Raw genomic sequence first — 17,448 nt, forward strand, 5'->3', positions numbered from 1 at the left:
TGGTCTTTAAGGTGCTACTGGAAGGATTTTTTTTATTTTGTTTTGACTATGGCAGACCAACACGGCTACCTATCTGTAACCGTAGAACGTGTGTGTGGCTGACTGACTAACCAATTCAGTTAAGATAAACCAGTTTAAAATGTGCCCAATTAAATGGGCAGATTTTTAAGAGAAATTTTTAAATTATTTTCAGTACAGAATTGCTAAAAACTGAATTGCAAGCATCACATTTTACATAGCTAGCAAGCTAGTTTTGACCCCGTCAACTCCTGTTTCCTCAGGCAACCAAGTGGCTAAGGGCAGCTTTGCTTTCTGGCTAATTTCCACCCCTCCACCTCCAGCACTGAACTAATCCACAACATAGCTGCTCTTGCCAACTAACCTCATCTCTCCCCCATCCATTCTCAAAGCAGCTTTGTTGCTTTTGATCAGACTTAAGCTACAGTGATGCCTGTGCATAAGGATAAGCAGAGATTGTTTGACTGGCCAGAAAGGAGCTTCACCGGCTCCTTAATGTCACACGCTCAAGACCATGTCAAATCAGATGTGAAGGTGCCCTGCTGAAGCTCAGCAAACAGGCCTGCTGGGTCGCTCGGAAACTTCTGCATCTTACTCACTTTTATGCCTGCAAAGCAAGCACACATGGAACATGCGGAGTTTTTACATTCCTCAAATAAGAAATAGGATGTTTCTCCAGATTCTGCACCTTCCCTATTGGCACAGCTCCCCAAATTTATTTCTACATGTAGGTACGGCAATATATAATTGAAATGTATACAACTGAGGTTTTTCCTCTCGTAACACTAGACTCGAGGGCATCCAATGAAGCTGAATGTTGGAAGATTCAGAACAGATAAAAGGAAGTACTTTTCCACAGTGCATTGTTAAAGTATGGAAGTTGCTCCTGCAGGAGGCAGTAAAGGCCAGCAACTTGGATAACTTAAGAGGATTAGACAAATTGATGGATATTGCTGGCTGCTAGCCATGGTGGCTATATGCTCTGCCTTCAGTTGCAGTCATGCTTCTGAATGCCAGTTGCTGAAAACCACAGGAGGGGAGAGGGCTCTTGTGCTTGAATCCTGCTTGTGGTTTTCCCACAGGTACCTGGGTGGCCTCTATGAAAACAGGATGTTGGACTAGGTGGGCCATTGCCCTGATCCAGCAGGCTCTTATGTTATTTTTGTTAAGCCATAACAAGACTGCCATACAATTCGGATAAAATTAAGACGAGATGAAACTGAACACCCTAATTACACAACTGAGTATGATTTGCATTTTGGGTCAATTTCAAGTACATGGATATGAGCTACTGTAATTTTTTGTTTTGACATCATTCAATGCAAAAATTTTCATTTGCTGGTAAACTTCCTGGACACTTTTTGAAAACAGATTATTAAATTTCAGCATATTATCCCAAGCTTCTTTCCCAGTTGAAGGATGAATCTGTTCTTGATGTTGTTTCAGTACTAGAAAACAAAACATTATAAATCTTCTATTTCCCATTCTATATGGCGCCAGATTATATGAAATATGACTAATTCTTTAATCCAAAATGACAAAATAGTATTAACTGAAACCTCAAAAGTGTGTAAGCTTTCCTCATAGGTACCCTATTTAAGGTGATGGAAGAGATTTCCATGCTCTGTTGATAGATGATAAAACGCAGTGTAGGTTTCTGCCAGCCTGTTCTTGAAATCTACTTTGGCAATAGACCTCTTGACTCCATAGACTTAAGTTATTGAAAACCCACAAGTCATCTCCCTTATTCTTTGATGCAAAGTATCAAATTTAATCATACGGGATTGCATTTTTAAAAGTAGACCTTGGGTAATCTCCCTTCCGACATAGGCATGAATCTGAACACAAACTACAAAGGTGCATTGAGCTCGTATTTCTATCTGCAAATTCCAGTTTGAATTATAAGAAAAACCTGACGGCATTGTGAAATATATTGTTGATATAAATAAATGAAATATATTTTATAAAATAAATGACTAAGATTTGATATTGTCAAATCTGTTCTTTAAAAGTTATGTCGTTATGACACAATAATTTTATGAATTTGTAGAACCTGCATTCCCCAAACACCCATCAGATTTTCAGTATCTTGCCGAGGTCTGCTAAACTCTTATTTTTGCAGTACTGTACCATCTGTTCCATAGCATGGATATAGGCACTGTACATATGTCAGTACTTTGAGCAAATAACCCCAAGCCACATAAAGCAAGGCCCATTTGGCACAGAGGCCAAATATACACGATTTTCATGTATACACAGAACCCTTGGAGCAGGAAACACCCCCACCCATTTTACTACAAATTTGATTTTTTTTGCAATGTGACTGCACTGTACTACAAATTTGTGTAAATCTCTGCCTAGGCCAGAGTGCTTTCCGGTTAGCGGAAAAATATCTTGCTGGGTCATTGTAACTCTGCAAAGCAGTATTTCTTTGCAGAGATCTTGCCAGTTTTAAACCCTATTCTACAAAGTCAAAGGTGTTAAGTTGCTCCAAAGCCATAGTGAGAGGCTGCTGGCACACAGCGGGCTGCCCTAGGTGAAAAATGAGGCTGGAACTGTTGCCAAGCCCACTGGTTGCTTCATATTTGAATGTCCTGAATTTGCTTTTTACCTATTTAGAAAGAGTATGAATTTTAATTTTTGTTTATCTTATGACAGAAGGTTAATTAGTTTATTGGACCAGTCAGTATGATTTTGTATTTTTTGTATCCCCTCCTGCCCCCCGTTTATTATTACTTTGTTCCGTTCTGAAACTGAAAATACTCAAATGAAGAGCAGGCTAAAAATACTGTAAATAAAATATTTAAAGTTAAAAAGAGTAGACCCATTAATAAGCAAGTTTATTTCAATGGGTCTACTCACGAGTATAACTTAGCTGGTTATCACCTACTGTCCAGATCACTAGTATACTATTTCCATTCTATTCTGCACTTGTCAGGCTGCATGTCCTCTTCTGGAAACATTTTAAGGACATTGAGCAATTGGAGTGTGTCCAGTTGAAAGCAACCAAGACGATTAGGAATCTGGAAACCAAATTTTAAGAGCAAGTTGTAAGTATATCATACTGATCATGGCAAGATGAAACTATTTTTTTCCTTGCATAAGACTAGGTTTTTGCCCTAAAAAATGTCAAAAAATTAGGGGGAGTCTTATACACTGGGCCATCTCCCATTATCTGAGTCCCCCAAAATAAGGGGCGTCTTATAGACAGAAAAATATGGTACTCTATGCTCCATAGTGAGGTGGAGAGTGGCACATTGAGAAAAGCTTCAGCCCACAAAATTAGGTGCCTTCAGCAGCTCAGGTGAAGTACTGAAGTGGCTACTGGGAAGTAACAAACTATAGGACATTCTATCCCCATCTTTGCTCTTCTTGAAAGGAGAACATTCTCCATCCTCTGAAATCCTGGCATCACTGCCAATCAGTAAATATATTACTGAGCTAGATGGGCTATTCTCGTCTGACTCTGTATTGGGCAGCTTCCTTTCCCACCCTCAGCCTTCCAATGGCACAGAACCTAAATACCTCAAGGACCACCTCCACCCATATAAACTGACCCAGACCCTGCATTCATCATCAAAGGTCCTTGTGTGCCCCTCCACAGTACAGAGGCATGGAGGGTGGCAACCCAAGAATGGGCTTTCTATGCAGCAGCTTCCTGAAACGCTATCCCCAGAGAGGTTTGTCTGGTGCCTTCATTATGTATCTTTAGGTGCCAGACAAAAATGTTCCTCTTCTAGCAAGCATTTAGCTGATTAACATTCTACAGCCTTTTAAATGTGGTATTTTTTTGGGGGGGGTGTCCTTATTTTGTTGTTTTAGTTTTAACTATTTGTGCTTTTACACTGCATTTTTATCCTGTGAACCACCCCGAGATCTTGCAAGGGCAGTATATAAATCAAATAAGTAACAATTGCTCTATCTCCAAACCCCTTGACATATTTCGTGCTGGAAAGGACCTGCGTGCTACCAGTCCATGGCCTTTTCAAGTGTTCTGTACATTCCCCAACACTGTTAGCATGCAGGGGAATTCTCTGCTTAACAGAAAATGACAAGTATTCAGAGATTCCAGGTACTAGGACTTTTATAAAGCCAAAATCCACACATGTTAAGGTAGTCAAAAATATTTATATTTTCATCAGTAAAGGCGCTGGGGTTTCCCCATGGTACTCTTGATGTACAAGGCCCGCACATTCTGCCAATTTTTCTTCAGCAAAGAGACCAAGAAGTTGATGGCCAGATGAATGTTGTAGACTAACTCATCCTCAGTCATCTTCACATGCCCAACAGCCACAGCCAGACAGAGCACCTGAGAGGACAAAGTAACGTATTTACTCATTCAGTTGTCTCAATAAGATAAAAGCAGTTAGGGCTTGGGAAAACACAAGCATACAAATAATCCATTCACAAGCATACAAAAAATCCCAAATGGCACAAGTCTTACAGCAAGGCCTCACCCAAGTGAGCAGAATAATTGGGGGGGGGGGGGAGAGATGGGTTGTCCCAATACAGTGGTACCTTGGTACTAAAATGGCTTGGCTCCCAAACACCGCAAACCCGGAAGTGAGTGTTTTGTTTTCTGAATGTTTTTTCGGAACCTGAACATCTGACGCGGCTTCCGATTGAATGCAGGAAGCTTGTGCAGGCAATCAGAAGTCGTACTTTGGTTTTTGAACCGTTTCGGGAGTTGAACAGACTCCCGGAATGGGTTAAGTCGAGAACCAAGGTACCACTGTACTTATCCTGTTCTGTTACACAGCAAACTACAATGGCTCACACAGGATGAATTCCTAAATAGTTACTAGGGAATAAACTCTAGAGAACACTGTGGGCAAGTCACAAAATGGCTGCCACAAGGGCATAACACAACACAAAATGATTGCTACATCTAAAAGAACAAAATAAGCTCACAAAATGAAAAAGGCAAAACTACCACCAATCACCTGCCCCACTAAGCAGGAAAAGGAACCTGCATCAGCCACCACTGAATTTGATGACAGAGACAAGTTATTTTTCACCACTTTAAGGAAGGGTGCTATTTTGTGAACTGCTCTGAGATCTTTTGAGAGAAGGGCAGTATATAAATCTAATTAACAACAAGAGAGACTGAGCCAGTGCAATCAGGAACTGAGCTGGAAGAAGTCTCCTTCTGTATTGTGGATTTTTGAAGGGATATTAACAGAGACTTTTGTGGGCCTTATAGGAGGAGTACAATAGTACTTTAAATTCAGCCATTCATAAGCCAGATTTGTGTATCTGTAAATAAACCTTACCCAGGGAAATGCAACCAAATTCAGTCAAGTGAAGATGACTATCAAGTTCTGTAGCTTCAGTACTACATCAGAAAATGGAAATATTTGTGCAATTAAAAGAAAATTACCTTTTTCATTTGAAACTTTATTGTGGATTTGACCTCATCAATCTTTGCCACCATGTTCTCATTGTGAGTGAGAAGAGAAGGAAACTTGCCAGCTTTGTTCAGTCCTGGCCCCAGGATTCGAGGAATCTGCTTGATCAGGGACTCGGAGGCCAAGAAAGCATCATACTTCTTGGCTGTAAAAAAACAGAAGGATGAGCATATGGCATCAAGACCATCTGAGGCCCACCTCAAAAGCTTGCAAAGCAGACATCTTCAAAAACCAACAATGAGATACTTTCCTTGTATACACCTACTTTTTAAGGGAAATTCAAACCAGAGGTTAAATAAAACCTGAAATGAAAACAAGAACTAACCTAACCATATCCAACAGGATCCCAAGAGAAGCAGTTTGGGTTCCATATACTTTAGTTCATTTTCAACTGTATGACAAAATTTAATTTACATGAAAACAAAGCCTTCAATCCAAAGGCTTATGTAAGGACTTTTGTTTGCACAAGACTTCTGAGCATTCTTGCTGCACCAGTTAGATAAGATGCTCAGAAATCACAATTTACCCCAACATAGCAGCCATGTTTGCACATAATGCTAGCTGCAAACTGTGGTTAGGCAAGTTGGCATGTGTGTTAAAGCTGTGTGCTGGTGCACAGAGCTTGAACTATCTCAGCTTTGCTCCTCCTTTTCTAGAAAAACAAGGCATAGAGTAGCTGGCTGGCTTTAATGTTATGTGGGAGACAGTGATCATGGTTTGTTTCTCCCACTCTTATCAACGTTTCCCCACTTTTGACAGTGAGCACTACCAAACAAAAAAAATCCAACGTTGCTTGGCAGATTTTTGGTTGGCACAAGATTTCAGCGTCCTCTCCTTACCCAGCACAATGCCAAATTCTGTCCCACAATTCTCCCAACCACCTGGAGCAGATTATGGAGGTGTGTGGTGGCAGCGGCAGCAGCAGCAACACTGCAGAAGTGGAAATTTTTATGTGTATTGACTGCACTGGATAAAAAAAGACATGCTCTGATGGTAGCCAGAAAATGCAGATAGTTCACAGCACTGATAATGCCAAGGTTGCAGGGTTCATCCCGTAGGGGACAGCTGCATATTCCTGTATTGCAGAGGGTTGGACTAGATGATCCTTGGGGTACCTTTCCAACTCTATGATAGGTGGGGGAAGGTTTTTGCCTAGATGCAATTAAGCCATTTTCTGCTTGAAAGACCAAGGATATCTTAACCATGCCTTATATTTAACTACTCCTACATCATAGCTGTCAACGTTTCCCTTTTCTTGCGAGGAATTCTATTCGGAATAAGGGAATTTCTCTTAAAAAAAGGGAAACGTTGACAGCTATGTCATACATGCTAATTCTTATTTGCTGATGTTGTACAATATCCTTGGTGCTTCAGAAGCCCTTTTCCAATTTTGCTCACCTAGTTTCTTTACCAGCTTCTTGTTCTTATTAAGTTTCTTCAGAGCCTCTATGTCCATGTGAGGGATGTCAACAGCTTTGGCCTCATCACAGTGCTGCTGGTCCCCCAATACACAGATTGAGAATTTAGGTCGTGGAGCAGACTTGAGCCTGGTGGAAGAGGAAAAGGAAGCATCACCATTAGCCACCTCACAACTGCCAGTGATATGAAACGCTAAAGGGATGCACTGCACAATGGCTGAAAAGCCTTACCGCAGCCAGCTAGAATGTCTTCGCCCACCAGCGTCTAATCTGGCTTCATAAAGTGATCGGTGGGATCAGCAGAAGAGCTTCACCACACCTTCCCTCATGTTTTAAGACCCAGGGTAGGGGTCCGTCCAGCCACACCCACTTTGCAGCAGGGGGATCTGAACTACCCGGGCAATTCAGCATTGCACCCAGCTGCCATGTACTTTTCAGTCAACATGCTGCAGGGTAGGTAGGCTGAATTAAGAGCCTTGAAGTAACAGGGAGAGGGGTGCAGGCTGAAGGCTGGGTGGTACAGGAACAGTGCCAAACCTGACAGTGCCAGAAAAACGCTTGTCCTTTTGTGGGTCATAGTTTTTCAGGCTGATCTGCAACTCCACAGTCTCCAAGAACCTAAAGAAACAGGAAAAGAAACCAGTTAGGCAATGGATGAATTAAGCTGTACACCCAAGTACTATTTGAGAAGTGGGTGGGCAAGATACTTATGTTGTCCTAACTTCTGCAGCTCAATCACATGTATCTATCACCAACAAGCTCTTGTAAAAAGATATCATGTTGATTACTCAATTATTCAGCACTGTTTATTCTTGCTCCTGGATTCACCCAGCAGTACAGATATAGCATCAGGGTATGTTTTTAGCTGCATTTTCCTGCCAGGGGAAAAAGCAAAGATAGCAATCCTATTCTCTTGCCCCCACCCAAGGAATAATCTACTGCTCTTGGAAGGTGCATGAGCCAGGAATCTTTTAAAACCTGTACACTTTAATCAGCCCTGTGAAACTTTTTTTAAAACCATTTTCTAGGCATGCCATTACTGATGTTATTATTGCAACATTTTGTTTCATGTTCTACACTACCTTATGATAGTTCTTATGAAAGTGTAGTTTACAATTATTTACAAAAACAAAACAAACAAAAACTAAGACAGTGCAAACCACAGAAATTTAAAGAGTGGCTGTTCATAGTATGATCCACTGATACGCATGAACACATACAAAATAAACAAATGTTTCTAGTCCTTATAAATTTAACAAATACAACTTCTGTAACTGATTATAGAGTCCCAAGGGATGGATGATCATCCTGTTATGTATCACCAACCCCTCCTTCTCAATTTCTAGGCAAAGTTGCTGCAGTTGTTCCTTGAGGGAGCAGCTTGTGTTGCTTCCCCTAAATTTCAACAGCTACCCAAATGCCCCACTCGATGCTATGCAAGTGCCTTCCCCTTGATTCACAAAGGAAAAGCGGACAACTGATGTGCTTGGACATCTGCAAGCCTCTATTCACGTTGTCAAGAAGACACTGGGAAGAACCTTCCAGTTCTAATGCAAACAAGATTCAGCAATGCTGCCAACCGAATACTAGCAGCTGCAGCACTGCCCAGCTACATGCTCTCAGGCCATATTTTCACTCCTCAGTTAACAGAAAGGGAAGAAAGGACCATTGTACAAGCTATCTGCTAAACGTTGCATTGCCCTCTCTGCCAAAGGCGCAGAAAGCATCCCGCCATGCTCCCTAGTTTGGAAATATGGCTAACCTAGGCCCATGAATTTCAATGGGACTCTTCTGCATAACCATAGAAGTTGTGGATTTACTGTTGAGAAGAAAGGGGGGGTGCACGCCAGAATGTAACCTCTGCAACCTAAGTTCTTTTTAAATCTCCATTTTCTTGCTTGGGCTCTCACAGACAGAAGAATTTTTGATGTGGTGCACAGAACAAGAAGGTGCAGGAAACTTCTTACTTGCGTGTCTTCGCCTGACTCCCTTGAAGGACTTCCTTCACGGCTTCGTAGAGCGTGTCACGGGAGACTTTGCTGCAGAGAAAAGAAAAAAACACCATAACCATGTTGCACATACTTATTTAGGCTAGGGCAATAGAAAACCTGTGGCCATCTAGAACAGGGGTCGGCAAGGCTTACCAGCCATGGGCTGGATCACTCCTGCGGAGATTGTCTGTGGACCGGGCCGGTGCAGTGCCAGAAATTGCGCCTGCATAGAAGCTATTTCCGGCGCTGCTCGGTAAGTCCCCGTGCTGCACCGGTTTAGCACAGTGCGGGGGGTGGGGGCTCACCGAGTGGGTGGTGGCTTGTGGGCCAGTAAAATGGTCATGGGCCGCATGTTGCCGACCCCTGATCTAGATGTTGGACCACAACTCCCATCATCCTGACCGCTGGCCGTGCTGAGGGGAGTCAATTCAAAAACTATTTTCCCCAGCAGTTGTGAAATTTGGGGGTGCCCATTCTGGCGTGCGCACTGTTCAATATCAACCTATCTGCAATAATCACTTAGTTCTATTCTAGATTTTGCCACTCATTTGCCTAAGGTGGGCACAGGAAATGTTGCCTGAATCACTGAGTCTGGCAAAGCAGAAATTACTTGAAACAAGGTGTTCCCAGTTAATAAACCCATAGACTTAATCACTTGAACCACGAACAGGATGGCTAACACATTACGAATAAGAGGACTTGAATACCTAGGTAGTCAAAGCTGTGCCAAGACTAAGAACAGACTTCAGTACCTTTACCATTTTCACTTGAGGCATGATCCCCTCCCCCTCCTGGCTGCCATAAAGACAGAAATGGCAAAGTATTTGGAAGTACTGTATAATTTTCTCAACCACTAAGCTGCATAGTTGGGGTTCATATCAAGCTTTAGGACTGCTTTATACTCAAGAAAGAGTTACATTTGCCTTTCTGATGTAGCACTTCCTTTAATCTCACATCCCTAACATTTCCTATCAAAAACTGCTGGACCACATACAAGCCCAGCCTAATCTAGAGCAAGTTTTAAACATGTGAATGGTGGTACAGGTGCATATTACTGTTACTGTAATGCACCATCTGTTCTACCAACAGTTGAAAAGGCAATGAAAAAGAATGTGTAAATCAGTATGCACTCTTGACATAGGTTTGACTTTTACAGTTAATGCTTTAGGACTAATGTGACATTTGGACCTGGTACACATATTCCACAGCCAGAAATGGATGCCAGCAGCAATGACTAAATGCAGAAGGCAACAGGTGACAAAAGCAAGTTATTGGGGGCAGAATATTTTCTGAAAAAGGCGATTTTGTATATTCATGAGTGGATTCATAAATGGCTTCGCAAATTTGTACATTCCTACCAGTTGCTAATGATTAAGCCTCTTAAAAAATTAGTTCCGTTTGCCAAAATAGAATTCAAATAAACCTGCTAAACTAGATCACTCCAGAAAGTCACAAAATACACAAATTAGGCTAACCGGTATAAGAAAACGTTCTCCCCCTATGTTGTACACCTGCATATCCAGGTACTCTATGCGTTTATGTGACGGTGGGATTTATTATTCTCCTCCTCCTGAGTGAATGTGAATATGTGACACCACATATGTCCCATATTACAACACGTGCTAGTATTACAATGTGTGTGTGTATACACACACTCCGCACCCCTTATCCAGGGTTTGGGGAATGAAAGTTAGCGCAACTCAGGCCTTTTTCAGGGACTCTGGCAGGGAGGCCTCTCTTTCCAACATGAGGTCCTGGAAGGGAAGCCGGCCCTACAACCCTCAGCCTCTAGGGCGTTTCAGAGGTCGAGACTCCCTGTTGCTCGGATCTGACAGCCTGTAGGAGCAGCTACGGGCCTCTAAAAACAACCCTTCTAACTTTCTGACAGGAGCCGGAACGGTGCCACGTCGAAGGCAGCCATGAATCCCTTCGAGCCTCTCCTACGCGAACGCCTCCCGTGCCAGAGCCCTTCCTCCTCGATATTCGCCCCGCTGAAGCGCCTTCCACCTCCGCCTCATGGCGGCCCTTCGAACACAGCTCTGAAAGCGCGGATGGCGACGGATAACCCAAAGGCCTGAAACAGCACCCAGACTCACCTCATCTTGCCGTCTCGCTCGTAGAGGGAAAGGACACGCCTCCTTCCGCTTCCGCCAGAACTAGTCCAGGAAGTCTCGCGAGACGCGCGCCTGGTTTAGCCGCGTGACTTCGCCTGCCGCGGCCATTTGGGGACGGAGGGAAGGAGGTGGGGCTCGGGCGGGTGGAGTTTCTGTACGAAAGATGCTGGGGTTTTGCGCTCACTGTCTCTTGCAGTCAAGGCTTTCCAGAGCTTTAAATAAAGAGCCGGTAATTAAAATACCTGCCCTCCACTCCGCCATTGGCACCGGGAAATTCAAGTAGCTGGAGAAATTTAGATTATAGTAGGGCAGGCAGAATGGGACGCAGGTGGCGCTGTGGGTTAAAGCCTCAGCGCCTAGGACTTGCCGATCGAAAGGTCGGCGGTTCGAATCCCTGCGGCGGGGTGCGCTCCCACTGCTCGGTCCCAGCGCCTGCCAACCTAGCAGTTCGAAAGCACCTCCGGGTGCAAGTAGATAAATAGGGACCGCTTACCAGCGGGAAGGTAAACGGCGTTTCCGTGTGCGGCTCTGGCTCGCCAGAGCAGCGATGTCACGCTGGCCACGTGACCCGGAAGTGTCTCCGGACAGCGCTGGCCCCTGGCCTCTTGAGTGAGATGGGCGCACAACCCCCGAGTCTGGCAAGACTGGCCCGTACGGGCAGGGGTACCTTTACCTTTAGGGCAGACAGAAAGTAGATCGGGATACTCGTAGATGCATCTCTTGAGTGATCCCCCGGGTAGATTGTTGCGCCCGGCAGTCCAAAGCCTTTCCTCTTCTTCCCTTCTTAAATTAGGCTGCCGAGATTAGGAAGACCGGGTGGAGGAGGACAAACAGGAACATATTTTTGTGTGCGAGCTCCAGTTCTGGGACTGAAGACAGCGGCAATGTGTGCCTTGCAGGAGCCCTTCGCTTCCCACTTTCTGAGCCGCTGTTTGGCACTTGGTTCCCACTGGCGATCCTAGGGGCACTAGCAAGTAGCAAAGGGAAACCTACGAACCTAGTCCACACTCCTGCTCTAGAGGAGGTGACACAGCTCAGGGTTTTGAGATATAAATCATGGTGGATCATTAAGGATTTCCTGGCAGGTCGGCTGTGGGTTTCGCTAGCTGTATTTTGTCAGTCTGCAATTTTGCATGGGCTTTGCTTCCCAGGAACCTCGTAACTTAAATTTTCTCTCCTTATCTTTTGATGTGCGTACGTGTTGGATATAGATATATACACACTGTACATGCATACATCTAATGAAATGGAAAGTCCATTGATTTCAGTAGGTCAGTGTCTGGCTTTATGTACTATTGTTGTCAAGCACTTTGATTTTTTAAAAATGAAATAGCACTATATAAATATTTTTATAAATAAGCCTAGTACCAGAACCATGATCCCAAAGCTTTTAGTCTTGTTGCTTTGTCACAAGTCTCACAGGCAGTGAACTGTTATACTATAAATCATACTGTTAAGGTAAGCAATATAAACAAGTGTAGGTTGCAGTGGTAAGGTAAGCAATATATAGAAACATAAAGTTGGAAGAGACCACAAGGGCCATTGAGTCCAACCCCCTGCCAAGCAGGAAACACCATCAGAGCACTCCTGACATATGGTTGTCAAGCCTCTGCTTAAAGACCTCCAAAGAAGGAGACTCCACCACACTCCTTGGCAGCAAATTCCATTGTCAAACAGCTCTTACTGTCAGGAAGTTCTTCCTAATGTTTAGGTGGAATCTTCTTTCTTGTAGTTTGGAACCATTGCTCCATGTCCACTTCTCTGGAGCAGCAGAAAACAATCTTTCTCCCTCCTCTATGTGACATCCTTTTATATATTTGAACATGGCTATCATATCACCCCTTAACCTCCTCCAGGCTAAACATGCCCAGCTCCCTTAGCCGTTCATCATAAGGCATCGTTTCCAGGCCTTTGACCATTTTGGTTGCTCTCCTCTGGACACGTTCCAGTTTGTCAGTGTCCTTCTTGAACTGTGGTGCCCAGAACTGGACACAGTACTCCAGGTGAGGTCTGACCAGAGCAGAATACAGTGGCACTATTACTTCCCTTGATCTAGATGCTATACTCCTATTGATGCAGCCCAGAATTGCATTGGCTTCTTTAGCTGCCGCGTCACACTGTTGGCTCATGTCAAGTTTGTGGTCAACCAAGACTCCTAGACCCTTTTCACATGTACTGCTCTCAAGCCAGGTGTCACCCATCTTGTATTTGTGCCTCTCATTTTTTTTTGCCCAAGTGCAATACTTTACATTTCTCCCTGTTAAAATTCATCTTGTTTGTTTTGTTTTGTTTTTTAAATATATTTATTAGCAATTTTTAAATTTAGTTACAATTCCAATAAACAATACCACATAACATATCTTTTAACATAATCTTCTTAACTTCTTTGGACTCCCTCACATCTCCCGCTCCTGCGTTCCTAGCCAAGAAGGTTTTTCCAGCAAATTTATCCCCTTATTTTGATTCTTATTATCTAATTTTCCAATATTATATCTCTAATTTTTAATATCCTTTATTCAAATCTTAAAGAATTAAATATAATTTAAAATTTTTCCAAAAATTTGTCTTTTCTTAAATTTAACTTATCTTCATATATCACTTCCTCTATCTCAATGGTGCCCAATTGTTTACATTCTAGCATCCTCCTTAACATTCATATAATTTACAATATTTTTGTAGAAAGATCTTGAATTTCTTCCAGTCTTCTTCCAACGTCTCTTCTCCCAGGTCTCGGATTCTGCCCGTCATTTCAGCCAGTTCCATATAGTCTGTCAGTTGCATCTGCCATTCTTCCAGCGTGGGTAGATCTTGGGTTTTCCAATACTTGGCAATAAGTATCCTTGCTGCTGTTGTTGCGTACATAAAAAATGTTCGGTCCTTCTTTAACACCTTCTGGCCGACAATACCCAAAAGGAAGGCCTCTGGTTTCTTAGGGAAGGTATACTTAAATACCTTTTTCAGTTCATTATATATCATTTCCCAGAAAGCCTTCACTCTAGGGCAGGTCCACCAGAGGTGAAAGAATGTTCCTTCATTTTCCTTACACTTCCAACATTTGTTGTCAGACAAGTGGTATATTTTTGCAAGTTTGACTGGGGTCATATACCATCTGTATATCATTTTCATAACATTTTCTCTCAACGCATTACATGCAGTAAAATTCAGCCCAGTAGTCCACAACCTCTCCCAGTCCTCAAACATGATGTTATAACCAATGTCCTGTGCCCACTTTATCATAGCCGATTTGACCGTTTCATCTTGTGTATTCCATTTTAACAGCAAGTTATACATTCTAGAAAGTACCTTAGTCTTGGGCTCTAGAAGTTCAGTTTCTAACTTCGATTTTTCCACCTGGAATCCTAACTTTTTGTCAAGTTTTAAAACCTCTTTAATCTGAGCGTAATGCAACCAGTCTCGCACTTTATCTTTCATTTTCTCCTGACTCTGCAACTTCCAATTATCTCCATCTTTTTCTAAAATTTCCCAATACTTCGGCCATTTGGCCTCCATATTGAGTCTTTTCCGGGCCTTAGCTTCCAATGGTGAAAGCCACCTTGGAGTTTTACTTTCCAATAAGTCTTTGTATTTTGTCCAGACATTAAACACTGCTTTTCTGACAAAATGGTTCTTGAAAGTCTTATGAATTTTAACCTTGTCATACCACAAATATGCATGCCATCCAAAAGCATTGTTAAATCCTTCCAAATCTAGAACATCAGTGTTTTCAAGAAGCAGCCAATCTTTCAACCAGCAGAAAGCTGCTGATTCATAGTACAGCCTTAAGTCTGGCAGGGCACAGCCCCCTCTTTCCTTCGCATCAGTTAGTATCTTAAACTTAATTCTGGGCTTTTTGCCCTGCCAGACAAATTTGGAAATATCTCTCTGCCACTTCCGAAAGCATTCCATTTTGTCCACAATCTGCAAAGTTTGAAACAAAAACAGCATTTTTGGCAATACATTCATCTTTATAGCAGCGATTCGGCCTAACAAGGAAAGTTTCAGTCTTGACCAACTTTCTAAGTCTCTCTTAATTTCTGACCAGCATTTCTCATAATTATCCTTAAAAAGACTCAGGTTTTTTGCTGTTATGTTTACCCCTAGGTACTTTACTTTTTTAACCACGTTTAACTCTGTCTCTTTCTGAAACCTTTCTGACTCTGTAACTGTCAAGTTTTTCCCCAATACCTTAGTTTTCTGCTTATTCAGTTTAAATCCCGCCACCCGACCAAACTCTTGGATTAATTGTAATACTCTTTTCGTACTGGGTTCTGGCTCCTGTAAAGTCAAAACCAGGTCATCTGCAAAAGCTTTAAGTTTGTACTGTTTCGCTCCGATCTGAATTCCTTTAACCAACTGGTCTCCTCTAATCATATTCAAGAGCACATCCAGGACTGAAATAAATAACAATGGGGAAATAGGGCAGCCTTGTCGTGTCCCTTTCTCAATTTTAAACTCTTCTGTAACCACATTGTTAACTATCAATTTAGCCTTTTGTTCTGAATAGATTGCATCTATCCCATTTTCATCTTGTTTGTTTTGGCCCAGTTCCCAGAAGTGTAGGTTGCAGAGAGAGAAAATGATAGTTTTATATAATCATGCTAGATACAGTGCATCACATTGCATCTCCACTTTAAGCACACATGAATAGGGTTTTCATAATATGTCTTTTCTTGGGAGGGGGACTTGAAGGTGGCACGTCTGCACAGATCGGTGTGATTTTTGACATCAGTCTTAGATACTTTCCTCATGGTGATTTATCTTGTCAATATGCATTGAAAATAAAGGTCAAGCAAGATTTCACTTTATCATATACTTTGGCAATGCAGAACTTTTTTTGTTTAACAAATGACTGATTGGGGGGCAGGGGAAGGGTCCTGAGACAGATGGAAGGTGGTATTGTGACAGTGGGAGCAAGAGTTCTTAAACCTTTGCCCCTGCAGTGATCTCCCTTAAGAGTTAGGCCCCTGCTATTTGCAATAGGGAAAAAGGATGAATGTTGATTTGTTTAGCACCAGTTTCCATTGTGATCAGACAACTTTAAGAGATCTTAAAATATCATACTCCTGGCCACATCCAGTGGCGTAGCTCCATGCGTGCAACAGATTTCCCTCGTACTCCTGTCCTCTTCAGCATCCCCTGGCACTGCCTCAGAATCAGCTTGGAGGGGTTGGGGGACCCTCTGGAGCAGATTTTGTGGGCATGCATAGAGGGGAGATGAAATGGAAGCCCCACTGCATAAGTGGAACTTCACTCACACTGTGTTGGATACAACCCCACAACCCCAAGCCTGATATAATATTTATGAAATATTACAGAAACTAGCAGAGACGTATCAGGGCTTCACAGTTTTTAAACCAAACCACATAGTTCTAGAACAAACAGTTTAATTCTGAGAAAAATAATCTTTTCATAAAACAACCCTGTGTATATGTAAGTAATACCATGGAAGAATTTTAAGGCAACATTACACGGTTTTGTACTATGCCAAGCCCAAGTCACATCATGAATTAAGCCAATCATTGAATGAGTTGGATCTGGTGGTGAGAGGGGCTGAGATCCAGCAAAAGCTCCTGACATTGCCTTATCCCCTGCAGCTCTTAGTTCCAGTGGGCAGCAGAAATTCATCATAAATGACTCCCTGCATTTTTTCCAGTAGCAGCATCACAATCCATTGATTTTAAATTGAGAAGCATAGTAGTGAAAAAGTCTTCCTTTGGAATGAGGATTTTCAGTAACTGAACCTGCCACTCTGGTTATCTCAGCTAAGGAACTACAGTGGTTAAGGACTTAATTTGTTCTGGAGGTCCATTCTTAACCTGAAACTGTTCTTAACCTGAGGTACCACTTTAGCTAATGGGGCCTCCTGCTGCCACTGCACTGCCAAAGCACGATTTCTGTTCTCATCCTGAGGCAAAGTTCTTAACTCGAGGTACTATTTCTGGGTTAGCGGAGTCTGTAACCTGAAGCGTCGGTAACCCAAGGTACCACTGTATTCCAGTTCATCTGCAGGGGATGGGCTGTGGGTTAGTAAAGCTGCTTGCTGTGGGTTTTGGGTATATGTCCTCACTGTCACCACATCCTCCTTACAGTCCGCAGCCAAGGAAACACTCCAGCTCACCTGTAGGAAATTCTGGGAAAAGGCTTCCTATTTGACGCTATAAGCCACTGGACAATTTGAATAGAAACATTGATCCTCACCTTTCTGTTCATCCTTTCCTTTGCACTACGGGTAACTCAGGATTGCCCCAATGAGGTTAATCTGACTGAGGCACTGTTTTTGTCCAATTTTCAATTAGCATACAGGCAAGTAAACAGATGAAAGCAATAATAGCCTTTCAGTAATTTGAATCCTTGCTTCGATTTTAACACTTGCTTGATCCAGGAATTAGAAGGGTGTTCAGCCGATCCCAGCCCCCACCAAACTCATAACAATATTATTCCAAGATTATAAAGTGCAGAGTTAATTTACTAAGTTTTCAAAGATAACCTAGCCCTGCCT

The 17,448-nt window shown here is 42.6% G+C and overlaps 1 protein-coding gene and 1 long non-coding RNA gene across 2 annotated transcripts; one reads left to right on the forward strand and one right to left on the reverse strand.

Annotated features, from left to right (window-relative positions):
- The first annotated feature begins 2,482 nt into the window (after positions 1-2,482).
- Positions 2,483-4,255, forward strand: LOC310847439. Its single transcript, XR_014565802.1, has 2 exons — positions 2,483-2,836; positions 2,884-4,255. It is a non-coding gene; the product is annotated as an uncharacterized lncRNA (long non-coding RNA).
- Positions 4,127-11,134, reverse strand: RPL10A (ribosomal protein L10a). Its single transcript, XM_083745249.1, has 6 exons — positions 10,932-11,134; positions 8,812-8,883; positions 7,382-7,462; positions 6,825-6,973; positions 5,399-5,571; positions 4,127-4,327 (listed from the first exon to the last, which is right to left on the reverse strand). Exons 1-6 carry the CDS (start codon positions 10,934-10,936, stop codon positions 4,157-4,159), a joined length of 651 nt encoding a protein of 216 aa, XP_083601375.1. The 5' UTR covers positions 10,937-11,134; the 3' UTR covers positions 4,127-4,156.
- Between the last annotated feature and the right edge of the window lie 6,314 nt (positions 11,135-17,448).

The sequence above is a fragment of the Podarcis gaigeae genome, assembly GCF_964106915.1.
Source record: "Podarcis gaigeae genome assembly, chromosome: 6".
Classification (NCBI taxonomy): Eukaryota; Metazoa; Chordata; class Lepidosauria; order Squamata; family Lacertidae; genus Podarcis; species Podarcis gaigeae.

Excerpts from the sequence above, each read along its gene's own strand:
- RPL10A (XM_083745249.1), bottom strand. Across the intron at positions 6,974-7,381 it reads CGTTTTTCTGGCACTGTCAG|GCTCAAGTCTGCTCCACGAC; the intron begins GTTTGGCACTGT and ends CTCTTCCACCAG. Across the intron at positions 5,572-6,824 it reads GAAGCTGGTAAAGAAACTAG|CCAAGAAGTATGATGCTTTC; the intron begins GTGAGCAAAATT and ends GTTTTTTTACAG.